Raw genomic sequence first — 13,870 nt, forward strand, 5'->3', positions numbered from 1 at the left:
ATTTTTGCTGATTTTGCGTATTAGGCGGCACCCGACTCCAAGGATACGCTGAAGACGCTGACCTGAGAATAGCGCATGTCGCTGCGCTGAAGGGCTCACGCTATAGGGTGCTGGATGAGGACGGGTACGAGGCGCTAGCCCCCGCAGTCGGGGGGGTGTTGCCAGCACTGGTAGATGACCTCTCGGAGAAGAGCCGGAGGGACCTTGGCGCCGCGCGGGGTCACGAGGAACCAACTTGCAAGTCGTGGCCGAGGCGACGACGAGAGCGGTGCAGAGGTGGATCCAGCTCAATGATGAGGCTACGGCGCGCATAATGAAGAGAGAGGAACACATCGAGTGGCTGAGGAAGCTCTTCGCTGGGTGGAAGGAGGCCCGGCCAGCCTTGAGGGAGTCGCGGAGGAGGAGGGATAATGGAGGTAACGCAGGGACGGGCCAACAGCCAGTGGGACGAACGAGGGCCGCGACGGCGGCTCAAGCGGGAGGGAGCGGAGAGACAGTGGGCAGCGCGCGAAGTGGGTGAGACTGATGATGCTCCTTCGACTTAGGGAGCGGTTCAGCTGCTGGGCGGGCTTCAGGGTGGTGCTCACGCGAAAAGGAATCGACGCGATGTACGAAGCATACAAGAAGAGGAGAAAGAAGAGGAGAGACACCGGTGATGACGAAACAGAAGCTAGCGCAGACGAGAGCAGGGCAGGCCCGGGGACGGCGGAGTCGGAGCAGACGGCATCGGCCGCCGAGGGAACGTTGGGAAGAGGCACGAGGAGGGCGGCGACCTCAACCGACTATGGAGGACCCGTCGCCAGACGACGCAGAGCAGACGATGTGGAGGCGGAGCAGACGCGCAGGGCGAGACGAGGGAGGGAGCAGGACTTTGCGGAGATCAGCAGGAGGATGTACGAAGAGATTAGGAGCAGCAGGGACCCGAGGGACCATGTGGAAGACGGCTAGTGCTCGTGGCAAGTCCCCCTTCGGGAGGACGACCCCGGCTAGTCGCCGACCACACCCACAAAGAACCCTGCACAAAGATCGCACGGGCGGGGACCTGTTCCTTTTTACCCATCTCAGTTCTCATAGTAGAGGTGTCCGTGTTTTATTTATTTATTCACAGGACACAGCTCACAGGATGACAGACACATAGGTGTAGGTGGTCATGGGCTCACAGCTCACACAGACCTGCAAGTCCAAGACTCGTCGAGGACTTTGGTAAAGCGATGTGCCGCGCGCTCTCTGCAAAAGGTAAAGGAGGTCCGGAGGAGCATTCACAGCTCGCATTCACAGCGAACATTTTCATCGGGTTTTCGCGCTTGAGCCGGGCCCCACTTGAGTGCTCTCCCTGCACCATGCAAGCCAAGTATGGGTCCATTGCTGTCGCGCTCTCTCCCTATTTCGCTTTACTCTCTCACTTCACACTACCAATTTTGAATTTTTGACGCTATTGATTCGAGTCAATTCACAACATCAAACTATTGTCTGGTCCATGCTGCATACATCCGCACATCCTTCCCGCGGTGCCCCAAGCCCAACGACGTTGAGTCCATTATCAGCGATTCGAGGTGCTGCTGGACAGCAGCGTCGCTGGCCGGCATCGCCATCGAAAATGTCTGCGAAGGGGCCACGCACGTCTCGCGCCACTTGAGCAGCGCCTCTACCAACGGCCTCTTGCTGGGCAGGTTGCTGCTGCCTTGCACGCCGCTGCTTGTAAGCATCTTCTTGGTCTCGCCCGAGAAGTGCAGCGCGGGAGTGGCCGCCCACCGGCGCAATGATGTGTGCAACCTGCGTAGCAATCAGCGCACGTGAAGTCACTGGCCCGAAGGCAACAACTACAGTTCATGAGTAGGGCAGTGCGCCCCCCTTTTCATGTGCCGGATCGCGATCCGCCCATCAAACCTGCGCGCGAGGAAGTTGTAGCGCTCCGGCAGCATTCGCGCCGTGCCCCAGAGCGGGGCGGTACCACTGTACCCATACAGCAACGAGTTGATGGCCCCCTGGTCACTCCCTTCTCGGGAGGGTACCTTGCCCGCGACAATGGGCTGCAGCACTGCGGAGCGGAAGTGCGACCCGGTGAGCGGTCGAACGGAGAGCACTCCAGTGTTGACCATGCGCCTGCGTGTCAGGGAGTTGGCATGTGTGTGAGAGAGAGAGAAATTGTGTGCGTGTGCGTGTGTGTGCGCGTGTGTGCGTGCGTGTGTGCGTGTGAGGTGCGTGTGTGTGTGTGTGTGTGTGTGTGTGTGTGTGTGTGTGTGTGTGTGTGTGTGTGTGTGTGTGTGTGTGTGTGTGTGTGTGTGTGTGTGTGTGTGTGCACGCTCAATCATGCACCTGCAGGGTCGGCGCCCAGAACGGCCGCAGTCTCTGCAAGTCCAGCTTTCCTCTGATAGCGTCTCTGACCAGCATGTGCGGTGGATGCCGATGTTGGGCGCAGCGGCAAACGAGTCATTGAGCAGGCACAGCTCGTCCACGTTGCGGCGAATATGGACGTCGGGGTCGATCCACACGATCCGCTGCGCCGCGCCTCCAGGCAATGCCAGGAGGTTGAGCTTGTCGAGGACGCGTGATCTGGACCAGCGTCCGAGGGAGAGCGGGTGGCCAGGTCGGAGGATGCGTGACATGCGGTACTGGTATGGAAAGCGAGACCACGTCACGATACCGTCCACACCCTCGGACAAAGGTAGCGCCTGGCGCGCTGCGGAAACGTCATCCTCCAGCACGGCCACCACAAACGGCCAGCGTGACCCAAATTGTCGCAACTGCCGCGCCAGGCACCTTGATGCATTGAGGTCGTGTCCAGATCCGCCCGTCATGAACATGCAATGGGACTGCAGCACGGCTCCGCTTCCGTTCGTGGGAATTAGCTGCGGCGGCCTCCAAAGGGGCGCTGGAAGCCGGCTCGGCATGCCAATCTCAATGCAGTCAACAGTGGCCGCTAACTCGCAAACAACAAGAGCTCGTCGCCGAAAAAAGAATTATTTTCTCCGACACTGGGCACGGGACTCACTGGTAAGGCCCAGTGTCGTGCGAAAAAAGAATTTTACAACCGTGTCGTGCGAAAAAAGAACCACGCGCGAGCACTGGCACTACTACACCGTGCGAAAAAGAATCTCCCAACGCAACTCTCTAGCCCGTAACCCGATGCCAATCATCCGGCCCGCTGGGTGCGCTTCCGCTTAGCTCCCCGGGCCCCGGCCCTGGTTGTGCGGTTGAAACTCCACGAAAGTGCTCCAAGAGTTAAGTACCCCTTGCGTTGCGTGTTTTCTTTATTTCTACCTGGTGGTGTAGGTGTTTGCGCTAATATCTTCACGCGGGTTGATGAAGTGTCGCGCGATGCGCTGCGAGCGCCCGCAGGGGAGGTGGCCGCAGGGGCGCCCGTCGCACAAATGGGGGAGGACTCGAAGACCGTCGAGGACTCACATCGCGGCTGCTCTCGTCGCCAGCGCGAAGCGCCCGCGCCGCCCGTGCCGCCTCGGCGAGATTCACGTACGGGTGCGCCGCGTGCTTCCCGGGCAGAGCCCATCCGTGCTTCTGAAGCACGCGCACAATCTCTTCCAGCCGCTCCTCGGCCGCGTTGTGCTGGCTCGCGCGCACCTCGGCCTCCTGCCCTGCAGCTTCCGGCGGCGCGGGGTCGAGCTGCGCCCTCGCCGTCTGCAGCATCTCCAGTGCAGTAGCCACCCACTCCTGCACTGCCGCCTCCTGGCCCTCTCGCTCGAGCGCAGCGTGAGACCGCAAGAGGCGCAACCGTTCAGACGCAGCGTGGCCAAGCAAGCTCCACAGGGCGAGGAGCGCGGTTTGCACGCGTGGAGATGCGAGGAGGGGCGCCTGGCACAGCTTGGCTGCCGGGGCTGCCGGGGCGCTGCTTGGAAGCGCCAAGGTCCGAGAGGGAAGCTCCTCGTCTTCTGAGAACCTCGCCGCCGCGCGGACCATGGCGGCCCGCTCCGGCGACTCTGACCGCCTTTCCCGCGAGGGGGTGCGCAAGGCGCTTCGGACACGGACAGGTGGCGCAAGGTGGACCTCGGGGAGAATAGGAGCCGAGGCGCTGCCCGCCGCCGCCGTAGTGGACATGGGCGTTTGACCCTCGGCTTGCAGCCTGCTGCTGAGGTGGGGGGTCGTCTCGTCCTCGTTGCCGGCGCTAGGTAGACGCTCGGGGCCTAGCTGCGGGATCGCCGCCCGTGGAGTAGCCTCTCTTGTAGTGGGCAGATAGGTTCTTCTCTCCTGCCCTGCGCCGCTCAGGTCGCAGCTCGCCTCGCCTCCTCGCTCCTCGCCGAGGATGGCTCCCACGTGGCTCTCGAGCGCCGGTTGCGGCACCGCCGACCACGGAGTGGTCTGTCTGGAGGAGGCTGCTGACGGCGGTGGAGCAAGTGGCGGAGGAGTGGGGGGCGGCGGCGGCGGCGAAAGCAGGGGCGGCGGCGGCGCAAGAGGCATCGACGCTCGGACGCCAGCGAGGTAGTCGTCGAGGGTTGTGGGGCGAGCTGGGCGCACCCCCATGGTGCGGCTCACCCCCTCCTCGCCAACACACTGCACGGGCCTCCAACCGTGCAGCCTTCTGCGTGGGCTGCGGCCGGTGGCGGCGCCGATACCGCCGATCGCCAGCCTGTCGTCCGTCCAGAGAGGGAGTGGAGGTGCAGCTGGGGTTGTCGACGGTGCGCAAGTCTCGACAGGATGCGACGGAGGGAACGGTAGAGGCGTGCTCGGCAGAGGCGCAGAGCTCGGACGCGCAGCGTGGCATTGCCCAGCAGCCGACGGGGACTCGCCGGCTGCGCGCAGCGCTGCGGCGCGCTTGCGCGCCACCCTCCCTCGGTAGACTGCCCCCACTCGGGTCGCAGCTGCCCCCACGTGGACCGCCTCTGCGCCCGGCGCGTCCGCCTCTGGCTCTGCGTGCGCCTCGGCGACACTCGGCGGTCCACGCGACGCGCGCCGCCGAGCGGCTTCTGCGCGCGCCGTCCGCCCTCGCGCCCGCGCCTCGAGCTTGGTTGCCGCCCAGATCTCCAAATCGCTGGGAGCGGCGGCCGCCTCCGCCTCCTCCGCCTGGCCCTCGGGCTCTGCCTCTGCATCCTCCTCGACCGAGGTGGCCTGCGGTGGTGCTGCAGGAGGCGGCTCGCCACAGATCCAGTCGGCCACCGCCATGCCTGCGAGCTGGTCTGGTGTAGCCTGCGCCGGCGCGAGCACGTCTTCACTCGGCGCCGGCGGCGACGGCAGCGGCGGCGCGCTGACCCGCGCCAGTGCGCACAGCTTGAGGAGGTCGTCGAGCACGTCCTGCAGGTGCGCGGCGTGGACAAAGTCGGGGATCTCGAGGTCGGGCAGCCGGGTCGAGACGGGCATGAACGGAAAGCGCGGCGGGGTCAGCCCGCTCGTGACGGGGGCCCACACTGACGGGAGCGACTGGAGCTCCAGAACCTCTGGCGGTGGCATCCGGACGCGAGGAAAGCTGCGCAGCTCGATCACCGGCGCAAAGTCCGCCCTCTCCGCTTCCGCCCTGCGCTTCTCCGCTGCCGCCGCGGCTGCCGCGGCGGCGGCCTCTCGCTCCGCCGCCGCCTTCTCCGCTGCGAGCAGACTCGCTCTCGCCTCCGCCTCTGCCCTCACTGCGTCCTCAATCTCTCGCCGCGCCGCGGCGAGCTCCTCGCTCCTCCGTGTTGCCCTTCTCTCCGCCGCCTCTGCCTCGGCCCTCACGAGGTCGGGAGTCTCTGCGGTCGGCAGACTACCCTCGGCGAGGCAGCGGTACAGTGGGTCATCCCCCTCTCTGCGCCCGGCGTGGACTCCCCACGAGGCCCTGAGGAGGCCCCACGGTCTGCGCCGCGGAGAGGCTATCGCGCTGGCGCTGCCGTCAAGCGCGAGGCCGTCGAGCAGCATCGCGAGGCGCGCTGGCTGCCCGTGATGCGGCGTTCGGCCCGCCGCGTCCGCCGCATCCCTCCTCTGCCGCCTCGCTGCGGCCTCCTCCCCGCCCTCCTCCCGCTCGGCTCGCCGTAGCTCCCGCTCTGCCGCCTCTACGAGCGCAACGTGGGGAGCACCGTCCAGCTCACCCCATCGCTCGGGCTGGCCCGTGATCTTTGCGGCCTGGGTGACGACCGCCGACAGCCGCACCTTGCGCTCGCTGCGCGGCGTCAGCTCCCGCTGCAGCATTGCGTGCCAGCCATTGTCGTCGTCGAGGTCTGGCAGCCGCACGCGAGGTCGCGGCGTTGAAGTGCTCGCCGCATCCATGGTCGGTCCGGCCCCCGCGTCGCACGCAGCCGTCGCGACCTCGGATGGCCTGACGCACCCGTGAAGGGCATCGTTTCGGCCCCGAACGTTACGCCCGATCATCATCACGACACGCTCGACTTTATTTATAAATAGTGCAAGTTTATTTTTCGCTTCGCAGGGCGTTGTTCTCCAGTCAGGGTCAAAGGGTAGAGCTTGCGCGCCATTTCTTTGCTCCCGCTGGCAACAGCCACCCACGAGAGCCACCAACCACGGCCGGCGGCGCCGATCTGCTCTTCTTGCCGGTCTGAAAGGAGCAGGTTGGGGCAAGAGAGAGATTTTAGCTATTTGTTGTTGGGCGGGGCTGTAATGTCGATTCGTGACAGTTGTACTAACCTCTAACGGACAACGCCAACAACATACCTACAACGGACAACGCGAGGAGAGAGATTTTTGGCGCAATACAAGCAAATTGTCGTGTTGTCAAACGATTGAGATTTGTTGTCGTACTCTCTCTCTCTCTCTCTCTCTCTCTCTCTCTCTTGTTGTCTTGTCTAAAGAAAGAAAGAAAACAGACAAATCCAGACGAGGGATGGGGGAGGTTGTCTTGTCAACGCGGTGCGTGAGCAAAAATTCTTTTACCCGAGTTAGTGCTGTCGTGAGGGAGCGCGGCCGCGACAGAAGAAGAAGAGACAAGGGAAAGAACGACGAGAAGGGGGCGACCGCGAGGTGGCATGAAGGTCGCAGCGAGAATCTGCGAGAGACTGCGAAGAGAGATAGGAAGAGGCGGACGCCCAAGGGTGGGCGACGGCTAGCGCATCACACCCCTCTCCTTAAAATCCCTGTGTGGTGGCGGCGTGCCGTCCATCCCATCCCTCCCTTGGGCGGCGTTTCTTTCTTTCTTTTAGAGAGAGACACACGAGCATGACGGCCTTGCTCCTCACCGCCGCGTGGTATGCCGCCCTGCTCGTTGCGCCGCGCGTCAGCACGGCGGTGGACGCGCTCTACCCGCCGGCGGCGTATAATGACCGCCGCGTGCTCGCCCGCGATGCGGCGCTCGCGCTCAGTGGACTGAGCACGGCGGAGGGCATCCCGCTCGCCGGCGACACGATGGTCTACGGCGAGTTCGACCTAAACTTCTTTGCCCAGCTCCTCGCACTGGCCGACCCGCAGCGCGGCGACACGCTCCTCGACGTCGGCTCCGGCGTCGGTCGGCTCGTCCTCGCCGCCGCGCTCCTTCACGCGGACACGCTGCGCAACTGCCACGGCGTCGAGATCTCGCCGCCACTGCACGACGCGGCGATCGCCGCCCGCGTAGCACTCGACAGCCTGAGCCCGTCTCCGCCGGTCGCACCGGTCGAGTTCACTTGCGGCTCCGTGCTCGACGGAGCGGGGCTCGAGGCGGTGGAGGCGGCGGACGTCTTGTTTAGCTACGCCGTCACATGGGCTTCGGGCGAGACGCACAGCCGGCTCGTGCGGGCGCTAGCCGAGCGGCTTCCCGACGGCGCGCGCGTCATCTCGATCGACCTCGCACTGGACGCGCAGGCGGCGGGGGCGGCGGAGTCGGGCGCTCGCTTCGAGCTGCTGCACCAGCTTACTGGCCCAAACGAGGAGACAGGCGGCGAGGCGACCGGGCTGGTCTACAGGCTGGTAAGAGATCGGAGACGGGGCAAGGGCGGCGGAACCGCAAGCGGGGGAAGACCGTGACCGTGTGATGGGGCTTTGTAAACCCGGTTAGAGAGCCGTCGGGGGGCGGGGGCGGGCCAGCTCCTCACACGATTTGGGCGCGGTCACATCGACTTGCAAATGACACGCTCACACGTTCACGCCTTTTTAGCGAGGTCTCCGGGCGCGGTTGCGACCACCCGTACTCCTTGCGGGTCAGAGTAATGCTAATGGAAATCTCTTACGCAAGAACGCACAGGAGATCGTTGGGGTGTAAGAGATAGTAGATTAAGACTGGAGATCCTAACGGATCTCTCACACGGACACGCCCAAGTCTCGCCAGTAGATCCCTCCTGTCCGGTTCCCCATTTAAGACTAAAGATCGAAGATTGAGATTGTGGATTGCAGATCGCTGAGCAGCAACACGGGCCAAAATGTTGGAGATAGGAGATGGAGAATGCAGATTGTAGATCCTAGCGCCCAGCCATCCGCCCCAGATGTGAGATCGAAGATTGAAAATGGAGGTCGTAGATTGCTGCCGGCGGCGACAGTGGCCAAGTAGAAGATTGGAGGTTGGAGATGAGAGGTGGTCAGTGTGAATGAATCCATAGCGCATCTCCTTGAAGGTTTGAGCCCCCCTCCTCCCCCAGGCCCCCGAATCGAGATTGGAGATTGGAGATGGAGATCGGAGATCTGACTGAATCCGGCCTAAGATGACGACGTTGGAGATTGGAGATTGTATGAAGATGGAGATCGGAGATCTGACTGGATCCCCGGCCTAAGATGACGACGCTGTGGATTGGAGAGTATTGGAGGTGGGGAGGTCGGAGCTCCCCCAAACCCTAGTGGTGTGTGATAGATGTTTTTTTAAAAGGGTTGCTGTGGTCTGTGCGCGGACGGCCCGGGGCGCGGGGCCGGGGGGAGCCTGCGGCGCCATTTTAATCTGCGCTCCTCTTTATGGCCTGCGGCGCCTGGCTTGAGCTTGGAAGGGTAAACGAGTCCGCCAGGGCGGTCTGCAAACGGAGCGCGCTGCGCGCGCGGTCTACGGCGAACGTCTTTGCCGAGTTGGCAGCGTGTGAATCACGATACCGCCCCCACAGTTCGGGCTCCGGCTCAGGTCGCGGGGCATAGCTCGGGTGTAAACGGGGTCTGGGGCGGATGCCCCAGCGGCCCGCCGCAGGCGCCGCCGGAGGCCCCGGCCCGCCGCAGGCGCCGATTTTTTGGCGTTTTTGCTCAAAATTGAGATATTTCTCATCATAAATTCTCATCAAAATCGAGCTCGCTACGAGCTCTCTAACTGCAGGACAGCATCTCCTCGTTGAGCCCAGCGGCGCCCGTATCGCCCACGCCCACATTCTTCTTCTTCTTCTTGGCCCTTGCTGCACTTAGCCGCTCAACCTCCGCCAGCAGCGGCTCCTTGGCATGCCGCGCATTCTCCATCTGCTTTGCTTCCCACGCTGCCGCTTCCTCTAAAGCAGCGCCGCCACTAAGCGGCGCAACCAAGTTCTCGCACTGTTTGCATGAGCATGTGTCTTGCTTGGCGCGGCGCACAATCCGCGCGCGGCGAGTGAGGTGCGTGAGAGCAGAAGACTCGCAGGTCGGATGGGCGGTGACGCCGTCGAGCGACGGCGCAAAGGCCAATCGCTGCTGCTGCGCCAACGAGAGCGGCGACACGAGGCTGCTGGCAGCTGGCAGAGCGAATCGCGATTCCGGCGGCCGCCGTCAGCCCGCCGACACCGACGGCCGAGCTGAGGTTAAACTCCGCCACAGGTCGGACCATCCGTGCGTCAGCCATGGGACGAGACGTCTGTGTGCAGACAGCCCGCCACCCGGGCGATAGAACATGCCAGCTGCTTGCAGGGCTCTCGTGGCCCGGTGGTGAATAGGGCGGGCTGCGGCGGGCGCATAAACTATTCACAGCTTATGAACACCGGGAAAACTAAAGTCTGCAGAAGAGTTCGAGTGGTCTTCGTGCTCAGAAGGATCAAGAGAGCTCTATTCACACCCTTTGTGCGTTGAAGACCACAGGCAATGCCCGTTTACACCCAACCGACGAGTCGCTGGGCCCTCTGACCTGAGCCGCAGCCTCGGCGTAGACCGCGCGCGCCGCGCAGCGCGCTCCGTGTTTGCAGACCGCCCTGGCGGACTCGTTTACACTTCCAAGCTCAAGCCAGGCGCCGCAGGCCATAAAAGAGGAGCGCAGATTAAAATGGCGCCGCAGGCTCCCCCCGGGCCGTCCGCGCAGAGAACCTTTGTCTAAAAACAAAACAAGAAAATCGATGAGACACCACTAGGGGCTGGGGGGCTCCGATCTCCATCTCTCCAGTACTCTCCAATCTCCAGCGTCGCTACATCTTAGGCCGGATCCAGTCAGATCTCCGATCTCCATCTTCAATCTCCAATCTCCAACGTCGTCATCTTAGGCCGGATTCAGTCAGATCTCCGATCTCCATCTCCAATCTCCAATCTCCAATCTCGATTCGGGGGCCCGGGGGAGGAGGGGGGCTCAAACCTTCAAGGAGATGCGCTATGGATACATTCACAATGCAAAAGGATCTCCACCCTCTTTTCGCGCCATTTTGCAATCTCCAGTCGGCCCACACGATCTCTAGGCGCCTTTGGCGCGAAGTCAGAATCTCCACCTCTCTGACTCTGTCGCAAGATCTGCAAGCAACTGCACGCACCAACTCGACATCTCAGACTCCTCTCGAGCATCTACACTGGAGAGGATTTGCCTGAACCAGTTCTTCAATCTACTGCTTCTCTTGGCAGGAGATTTGCCACTTAAGAGATCTCTGAAAGGCATCTACGATCTACACAGTCCGGTCCACAAGGATATCCTTCCGATGTACATGTAGCGCAGAGATTTCCATGTATGGCGGGTCAAACAAACGTTGGCGGGTCCTCAAAATGCACCGCCCACCCCGGGCTCAACACAACAGGCGTCAGGCGGCGCCGAACCCACCGTGGCACAGCGCCCGGGGCACCTCGACCCCCTCTCATCCCAGCTCTTCACCTCACCCATCTTGTGCCGACGGACTTCTACCCGCTTGGAGGACACCATGCTCTCACGCCTTCTGCCGCTTCTGCGCAGGGCCGCCATCGGCGCCGCCCTCCTCATCGGCGGCCGCCTCGCCTCGATCCCTCGCGCCCGCCGCACCGGATTCCTCCGCGTCCGCCTTCCGCCCGCCGCCCTCCATGCCGCCGCCGCCGCCGCCGCCGCCGCCGCCGTCCCCGCCGCCGCCGCCGTCCCCGCCGCCGCCGTCGCCATCGCCGTCGCCATCGCCGCCCCCATCGCCGCCGCCGCCGCCGCCGCCCTCCTCCGCCGCCTTTGCTCCCCACTTTCTCTCCCACCACTGCTGCCGCTTGCGCTGCCGCGTCTTGCCGGACGCGGCACGCAGCTCGCGGATGCGATCGGTGTAGCGCAGCAGCTTCTCGCCCCGCAGCAGCGCGAACTGCGCCGCCGCGCCGCCGAACGGCTGCTCCCTCTCCGAGAGCAGGCGCACCGCCTCCGCCGCGCCCTCCTCGGTCTCCATCCGCACGTACGCGACGGTCGGGTCGCCAGAGTTGGAGAAGCCGTAGTCGACAAACTCGACCGGCGCGACCGCGCCGAAGACGCTGTTCATCTCCTTGCGGATCGCCTTGATGTTGCCGCCGCGCGCAATCGCCGTCACCGCCACCACCGTCTGCGGCAGCGCCGCCGCCGCCCGCTCCGCCTCGGCGGCGGCAGCCTTGGCGCGCTCCGCCTTTGCGCTGCGCCGCGAGCCGGCGGCGCGCGCGCTCTTGTACGCCGCCTTCTGCTCCTCCCACGCAGCCTTGCGCATCACCCTCAGCGGCGGCTGCCCATCGCGCAGCGCGGTGCCGCCCATCCGCTCGGGCGCGGCGGCGGCGGCAGCCTCGGTCTCAAACTCGACAAAGGCAAAGCCGAGCGCGTCGCGGCTGTGCGACGGGCCCGATCGCGGCAGCGAGACGCACGTCACCGCGCCGCACGCGCCAAACGCCTCTCGCAGCATGTCGATGGTGACGCCCGCCGGCAGCTGCTCGACATACACGGTCCGCGCCGCCGAGGTGTCCTCGTCGGGAAGAGGCGAGACGCGCCGCACCGACTGCTCGTCGTCCGAGACGACTAGCCCGGGGGCCTGCCGCAGCGCAGCGACGATCACGCCCACGTCCTGCGTGTGGGCCGCAACGCGGTTGAAGGTGGCGAGCGTCTCGATGGGCACCGCGCCCGTGCCGTCGGCGCCGGTCAGGCGGATGAGGAAACGGTCGCGCCGGAGGTTGGAGTCGGAGAAGTAGAAGCCGAGCTGGCTGACGAGCTCGGCGGGCGGGGCGAGCGAGGAGTCAGAGGCCGCCTCCGCCATCTGAGGGTGCTTGGCGAGGGGGCGGCGGCGGAGGCGCGGCGGCGTTACCCTCTCACTATGAAGCTAGTCTGCAGCCGCGGGACGCGCGCTTTCTTTTTACTCAGAGCGAAACAGCCTTCGCTCAGGGTGAAACTCATGTTCTTCCGCTCGATAATGCACGGAATGAATAAATGAAAAAAGAGACTGCCTTGCAAATGACTACAGAAGAAAAGGCCGGCCGTGGTGGCTCTCGTGAAATTGCCCTCGAGGGTGGCTGTCGCCAGTGGCAAATCCGTCCCGGCGGGATTTAGAGCGGCAAAGAAAAATGGCGCGCAAAGCTCTGCTCTTTGACCCTGACTGGAGAACGACGCCCTGCCGAGAGGCGCATGGGGAGGCGCTCGCCGCCGGTTCCTTCGCGGTGGACGCGGGCCGACGGCGCGCAGCCGATTCTCCGCTCCTCCCGCCCCTTCGAGCTCCGCCCCGCCGAGCGGCGTGGCCTGCTCCGCCTCCTCCCCGGCACCAAGCGGCGCGCCGAGGCCCTCAACGGCGCCCTCTCCGCTGGGCTGCACAAGCGGGAGCTGCGGCCGCGGAAGGTGCTTTCGGCGCAGCTGGGAGCCGCCGCCGCAGCCGCCGCGCGCCAGTCACCGCCGCCCGACGATGGGTACGCCAGCCAGTCCGAGGGCGACGGCGCCTGTGGCTGCGGCGACCCCTCCCGGTCCATGCGCCCGCGCCGCGTGTCGTCGGAGGACCCGGGGGCGCTAGTCATCGAGCCGACGGGCCCGCACACGCACACCGTCGTCCTGCTGCACGGCATGTACACGGCGCCCGAGGACTCTGACACCATGATGGAGCTGCCGCAGAGCGTCGCTCGAGTCGGCCTGCCGGGCTGCAAATATGTCTTTCCCCGCGCGCCGCGGCGAACGATTAGCTGGCCGACGGGCCCCGAGGCGAGCGGCCCGCGCCCCACACCACGCGCCGCCCCTGCCCTGCCCCACCTGCGCCCCCCTTGCGCCCCATCAAGTCCCGATTCGGAGCCCCGCCGTTTTCCCGCCCTTTTCAACGACCTCGCCCCGCCCCTCTGGACCTTGTGCCTCAGGCGAACGTCGCCTCCTGGTACAACTATTACACCCGCCGCGACGGCGAGCACCAGCACGACGTCCTCAACGAGGCGCCGCCCCCCCCCGCCGCCCGCCCGCCCGCCCCTCTTGCCCCCGATTTGCTCCAACGCTTGAAGTGGACGCATCCCGGACGCGTTCGGAATGCGTCTCCCTCCCTCCCGCGGCTGCGGGCTGAGCGCGGCGCGCCGATGCTCGGCGCAGGCGCACCTGGCGTCGCAGACCCGCCGCATCCACTCCATCCTCGACCGCGAGATCGAGTTGCTCGGCGGCGACGCGCAGCGCGTCATGCTCGGCGGATGCAGCCAGGGCGGCACGGTGCGCTGCGCTGCGAGACGCGCCCCGGCGTGCGCCTCGGTTGGTTAGGAGGTGGGTACGTCATTGGGCGGCGGACGAACAACCCGCGTGTTGCGTGAAATACCGCTCATGTTCAGCTTCGGCCATTTGCCCCCTGTGATCGCAGGCGGCCACTTCAACATCCAAACACTCCCCTGCGATCTGGCGTATCATTTCGAGCATCCCACGCGGGCGGGCGATACCCTCGACAGGTAATCGCTTTGAGGCGAGCGGGCTAACACGCCACCT

The 13,870-nt window shown here is 64.7% G+C and overlaps 4 protein-coding genes across 4 annotated transcripts in view; 2 read left to right on the top strand and 2 right to left on the bottom strand.

Moving 5' to 3' along the window:
• Positions 1 to 1,463: 1,463 nt before the first annotated feature.
• EMIHUDRAFT_95428 (hypothetical protein) lies at positions 1,464 to 6,108 on the bottom strand (the record flags this gene model as incomplete). The annotated part of the gene is made up of 5 exons (XM_005775174.1): positions 1,464 to 1,773; positions 1,888 to 2,103; positions 2,386 to 2,813; positions 3,406 to 3,810; positions 4,780 to 6,108. 5 exons carry the CDS (start codon positions 6,106 to 6,108, stop codon positions 1,464 to 1,466), a joined length of 2,688 nt encoding a protein of 895 aa, XP_005775231.1.
• Positions 6,109 to 7,089: 981 nt separating this feature from the next.
• On the top strand, positions 7,090 to 9,303 carry EMIHUDRAFT_95429 (hypothetical protein; the record flags this gene model as incomplete). Its single annotated transcript, XM_005775175.1, has 2 exons — positions 7,090 to 7,815; positions 9,220 to 9,303. The coding sequence occupies 2 exons, from the start codon at positions 7,090 to 7,092 to the stop codon at positions 9,301 to 9,303; spliced, it is 810 nt and encodes a 269-aa protein (XP_005775232.1).
• A 2,606-nt stretch (positions 9,304 to 11,909) lies between these two features.
• Positions 11,910 to 12,191, bottom strand: EMIHUDRAFT_61179 (hypothetical protein; the record flags this gene model as incomplete). Its single annotated transcript, XM_005775176.1, has 1 exon — positions 11,910 to 12,191. A coding segment is annotated over one exon (282 nt), but the record flags the coding sequence as incomplete, so codon positions are not given.
• Positions 12,192 to 12,495: 304 nt separating this feature from the next.
• EMIHUDRAFT_195180 (hypothetical protein) overlaps positions 12,496 to 13,870 on the top strand; it is a gene marked incomplete at both ends in the record, with an annotated part of 2,049 nt that continues 674 nt past the window's right edge. The window contains 5 exons of the mRNA XM_005775177.1: positions 12,496 to 12,588; positions 12,659 to 12,763; positions 12,845 to 13,066; positions 13,267 to 13,326; positions 13,490 to 13,603. Coding sequence (XP_005775234.1) covers positions 12,496 to 12,588; positions 12,659 to 12,763; positions 12,845 to 13,066; positions 13,267 to 13,326; positions 13,490 to 13,603 — 594 coding nt within the window. The remainder of the gene's footprint in view (positions 12,589 to 12,658; positions 12,764 to 12,844; positions 13,067 to 13,266; positions 13,327 to 13,489; positions 13,604 to 13,870) is intronic.

Source organism: Emiliania huxleyi (genome assembly GCF_000372725.1).
Source record: "Emiliania huxleyi CCMP1516 unplaced genomic scaffold EMIHUscaffold_3, whole genome shotgun sequence".
Taxonomy (NCBI): domain Eukaryota; phylum Haptophyta; order Isochrysidales; family Noelaerhabdaceae; genus Emiliania; species Emiliania huxleyi.